This window comes from Lactuca virosa, chromosome 2 (genome assembly GCF_052849685.1).
Source record: "Lactuca virosa cultivar CGN04683 chromosome 2, Lactuca_virosa_CGN04683_v6, whole genome shotgun sequence".
In the NCBI taxonomy this organism is placed as follows: domain Eukaryota; kingdom Viridiplantae; phylum Streptophyta; class Magnoliopsida; order Asterales; family Asteraceae; genus Lactuca; species Lactuca virosa.
In genome coordinates, this window is record NC_136427.1 from 87,387,046 (window position 1) to 87,391,319 (window position 4,274).

General features: G+C 35.5%; 1 protein-coding gene across 1 annotated transcript; it reads right to left on the minus strand.

Moving 5' to 3' along the window:
* Positions 1-607: 607 nt before the first annotated feature.
* On the minus strand, positions 608-3,717 carry LOC145159263 (receptor-like protein kinase HERK 1). The gene is made up of 3 exons (XM_079078202.1): positions 3,479-3,717; positions 1,989-2,921; positions 608-1,287 (listed from the first exon to the last, which is right to left on the minus strand). The coding sequence occupies exons 2-3, from the start codon at positions 2,886-2,888 to the stop codon at positions 862-864; spliced, it is 1,326 nt and encodes a 441-aa protein (XP_078934328.1). The 5' UTR covers positions 2,889-2,921; positions 3,479-3,717; the 3' UTR covers positions 608-861.
* Between the last annotated feature and the right edge of the window lie 557 nt (positions 3,718-4,274).

The window sequence follows — 4,274 nt, forward strand, 5'->3', positions numbered from 1 at the left end:
CCATAAACTTTGGATTGTAGATGTTAGTTGATGGGCGTATTAAACTTGGAATCGGGTATAATATTATGTGCCCATCATCCGAAGACAAATTACACCAACATCCTTTTTAAAGTAATTTTCACAGCTCATTATACATGTAAGATTTTGGTCAAAAAAAAACATGACTATTTTATGAAGCATATCTCACGTCCTAAGATGTAACTGGTCGCTAGCTAATTAGGTCAAAACTAAACAGTGTTAGATGAAGACTTACAATAGGTTATTTTGTTTAAAAATAGGAACCAATAGACAACAAGTGTTTTACTCGACTTTCGTTCAAGTTTTGTCTATCAAAGTGTTAGTAGCACCATCACTAATGTAATTTTTAGGAGTTCCCATGTCTTTTACATTATGTACTTGTTTATATCTGAAAGTTGGTTGCTATTTCCAAATATATCATGGCACTAATTTCTCTCGGGAATAATTTCAAACAGAAACTTATCTGATACAAGATGTTTTATAACCATTCTATCTCAATATCTTTACGTTTTTAACCTTATACGGTTTTAAGTCCGTCAATCTTAAGAAATTCTTAATGTCTAGTTTGCTATTGTAAGAGTAAATCACATGCCTGGTCCTTATGGTTTGTTGATTATAACACCTTTAGTCCATGAGATTTGTTTGTTGCACTCTTGGTCCCTAATCCAAACCATTGTAATAGGTCCGGTCCCTTGCCCCTAATAATAATTACATGAATTCGTTAACCCTCCTCACATGAGGGTAAAACTGTCATTTTAACTTTCTCTATTTCTGGTGTTGCATGCGTATTCCAGGTTTTGCAACCCTCTCCTACTAGAATCCAACTTCTTGCTGCTGTGTGGTTCATCCCCCTTCAGATATAACTTGTGGTATTCCATCTAGGAGTGGCTGGAACTTCCCTTGATCATGCAACTGTAAAACTTCTTCTGCTCCTCCAATGTATCTACCTTTTATAAACAGCCTTGGAAGTGCGACTTTTGTGCCCAAAATCCGCCATAGTTCTTCTTTGTAATCCCAGTGGATCGATACATCTCTTTCTTGGTATAAAACATTAAAATCTTTGAGTAAAAATCGAATGCGCAAGCAATCTTTGAACGATTGTTGGTTGGTGTTGTCCCCTGTTGTTGTGTACAGAATAAGCGAATCTCTTCCTCCTGGTGGACAGATTTTTTGAAAATCCAAAAGAGGATTATCCAATTCTTTTAACAGTATGTTACGTAAAACTACGTTTCTCCTCTTTGCTTTTTGACCTTTAGCCTCGAAATCCTCCTGAGAAAAATAGATTTAGAATCATCATTTTGCATGAATGCATAAACCCTGCAAAATTCTACTTTTAGAGACTATATGTGTTGTAAGATTTTCTTAGGAATAATCTCCATACATTCTACTAGACCACAATGACGATTTTGAAATTTCTTATAAATTACAACGATAATTTCTATGCCAACAATCACTTTGTGTTCAATCTAGAGTACAATTAATATATACCTATGAATTTGAAGCACACACACATGGACATATGTATATATGTATATATATGCATGCTTATATAACTATATCTATATATTTATATAAGTCAGATCATATGTTGGAGAGAACAAGAGAAACCAATCTCGGCCCTGAATGTAAACAGTCAATGGACAAGATTACATGGGCAGTTTAATCGTTACAGGTAGTTACAAAACAATTGACCCCTTACAAATCACAACTATGGGATTAATTTGATCCAAAAGTTCTAATTGAGTTCCCTTGGTTCTCTAGTATGTATGTATGTATATATGTGTGTTTTCATATACTGTATGTGTGTAGTATAAAAGTTCACGTCTCAAACTAAAACTGTCAGTAACAAATTAACTATGGAAAGATTATAATGAAATCTTTCTATTTCAGTTTTCTTTAATAATGAAAAAAAGGTTAAGTTACTGGTTAAAAAAAAAAAAAAAGTGGATTGAGAGGAAAAAGCAATGTACTTGATGTTTGAGAGCAGTTGCCAGCCTTTTCGCAACCAAAGCCATTGGCGGGCGATGTGACCGATCCTTTTCCAAACATTGATACGCCAGTTTTACAAATGTATCAAAAGAATTCGGTTCCATTTGTTGCTTTAGCTTAACATCAATAATATCATCTATATTTTTTTCTGTATAACACGTTACCAAGAGCCCAAGGTTTTTTCGCACATCATTATATTTTAAATCAACACAAGGCCTTGAGCACAAAACTTCAAACAATACGACGCCAAAAGAGTAGACATCTGACTCTTTCGTCAATTCGTTCTTATCTATATAGTCTGGATCACAATAGCCAAGAGTTCCTTTAGCAGTAGAGAAAAGGAATGTGTGTTGTTGATTTGCAGGGCCTTGTCTGGATAGGCCAAAATCAGCAATTTTGGCATTCCAATCTTTGTCCAACAAGATGTTGGCACTTTTAATATCACGGTGCAGTACTCTGTGTTGTGTCCCCTTGGGATCATGAAGGTACTGCAAGCCACGTGTAGCCCCAAGACATATCTTGAGACGTTGAATCCATGTGAGGCTGGGTTTATGTAGATGAAAATCAAGGCTTTTGTTAGATGCATATTCATATACAATGATCTTTTCTTTCCCATCATCACAAAATCCTATGAGTGAGATGATGTTTTCATGTCTAAAACTGGAAAGCAACATGATCTCTGTTCCAAATGTGATATCTGCTTGATTTATTGTACGATCCAAACGCTTTACAGCACCCATGGTGACACCCTTAGAGTCGATGAATTCTCCTTTATAGACCTTCCCAAATCCACCTTCAGCAATGAAATTGCCAGAACCAAAGTCGTTGGTGGCGTTTCTTATGTCTTCAAACGTAAGTCTGTATTTATCAAAATTGTCCATGAAAGAGATCTCTGTGTTTGTGGTCGACTACAACTGTGAAGAAAAAAGATAAACAATTATACATTGACATATTTGAAAGAAGCTATTGATGTACGTTTTGCCAAGAAAAATCATTAAGGCTTCCAAAGAATTAAAGTTGAAGTATTTGAAAGAGCTGAATAATATTGCATCTATTAATGTCGCTAATTTCAACAAGATTTTATACTTTCTCAAACCCCAAATCAATACTCCATTCCAAGAAACACAGACCCCACATTTGGGGATGATTTGGTATACAAAGGTCACATAAATTCTAAAATAAACAATAGCGGTAAAATGATTCATCTTTTCAAGGGACTAGTTTGGATCGCTATCGGAGGCGGAAGCAACACAGGATGTAGATATTTGAGCCCAACCAAAAGTACACTAAAAGTAAATTAATAGCCATAATCCATGGCAGAAATCAACTTTACACCTTTAAAGAATATACAAAGTTTGTTGAAAAAAGGCTGTCTTCGATCTTGGATGCGACTTTATGCTTCCGTTAGTTAAAAACAAAGTCACTTATGAGCAATGACTAACTATCGGGAAACAAACAACGATAAACTTACCTGAGATGGATGAATGGAGAAATGAAGGACAGCAACAGCAGTGATGAACCGTGAGAAGATGGAGTAAGGCGATGTACGAATGGTGACGTGAGACGGAAGAACGGCGAGGGTAGTAGATGAACGTTGACCTTGAACAATGGCAACGACCAGGAGAAGAAAGTGAAGAGCTTGTTGTGCTGTGACTGTGTGAGAAAAGAAAATAACATACCTAACCCCTCCCAATTTGATCTGTACCCATTAGTATTTTTTTTTTATGCGTGTTTAGTCAAAAATGTAGAAATGGTCCTATGTATGCGGAATATATTCGTTCTCCAAATTGAAAAAAAAAAAAAAAAAAAAAAAAAAAAAAAACTAAAATACCATTAATATATTTAATTTTCATTTTTTTTCTTTCTTTTTTTAACTATTTTATAATTAGTAAATAAATACATAAAATCTCTCTCTCTCTCTGAGCAAGGCTGATTTGTACTTCCCTTTAAATTTTTTCCCTTAAAAACCCAGACCACCATACGCCCCTCCCTCTTCTTGCCTTCTAGAATTCAATCGATCGACTCCCACCTCCAACAGCCGAAAAAAAATATAGGGGTGAGAACACTGGTTTGTACATGGGGTGAATCATGTTTTTAGGTTTTCAATCGTTGCATCAAATTGTGCCATGGATAAGACGAAGCAAAAATCTGCAAACTAGAGCAGAAGCGAGCTACACACACCTTTTGTGTGTTTCTTCTCATGTATACCTCGGAGATCCACAAATCATGAAGGTTCGTCTCTATAAACATTTGTCGCTCTCTCCATG

Excerpts from the sequence above, each read along its gene's own strand:
- LOC145159263 (XM_079078202.1), bottom strand. The coding sequence starts at position 2,888 with ATGGACAATTTTGATAAATACAGACTTACGTTTGAAGACATAAGAAAC. Across the intron at positions 1,288-1,988 it reads CAACTGCTCTCAAACATCAA|GAGGATTTCGAGGCTAAAGG; the intron begins GTACATTGCTTT and ends TATTTTTCTCAG.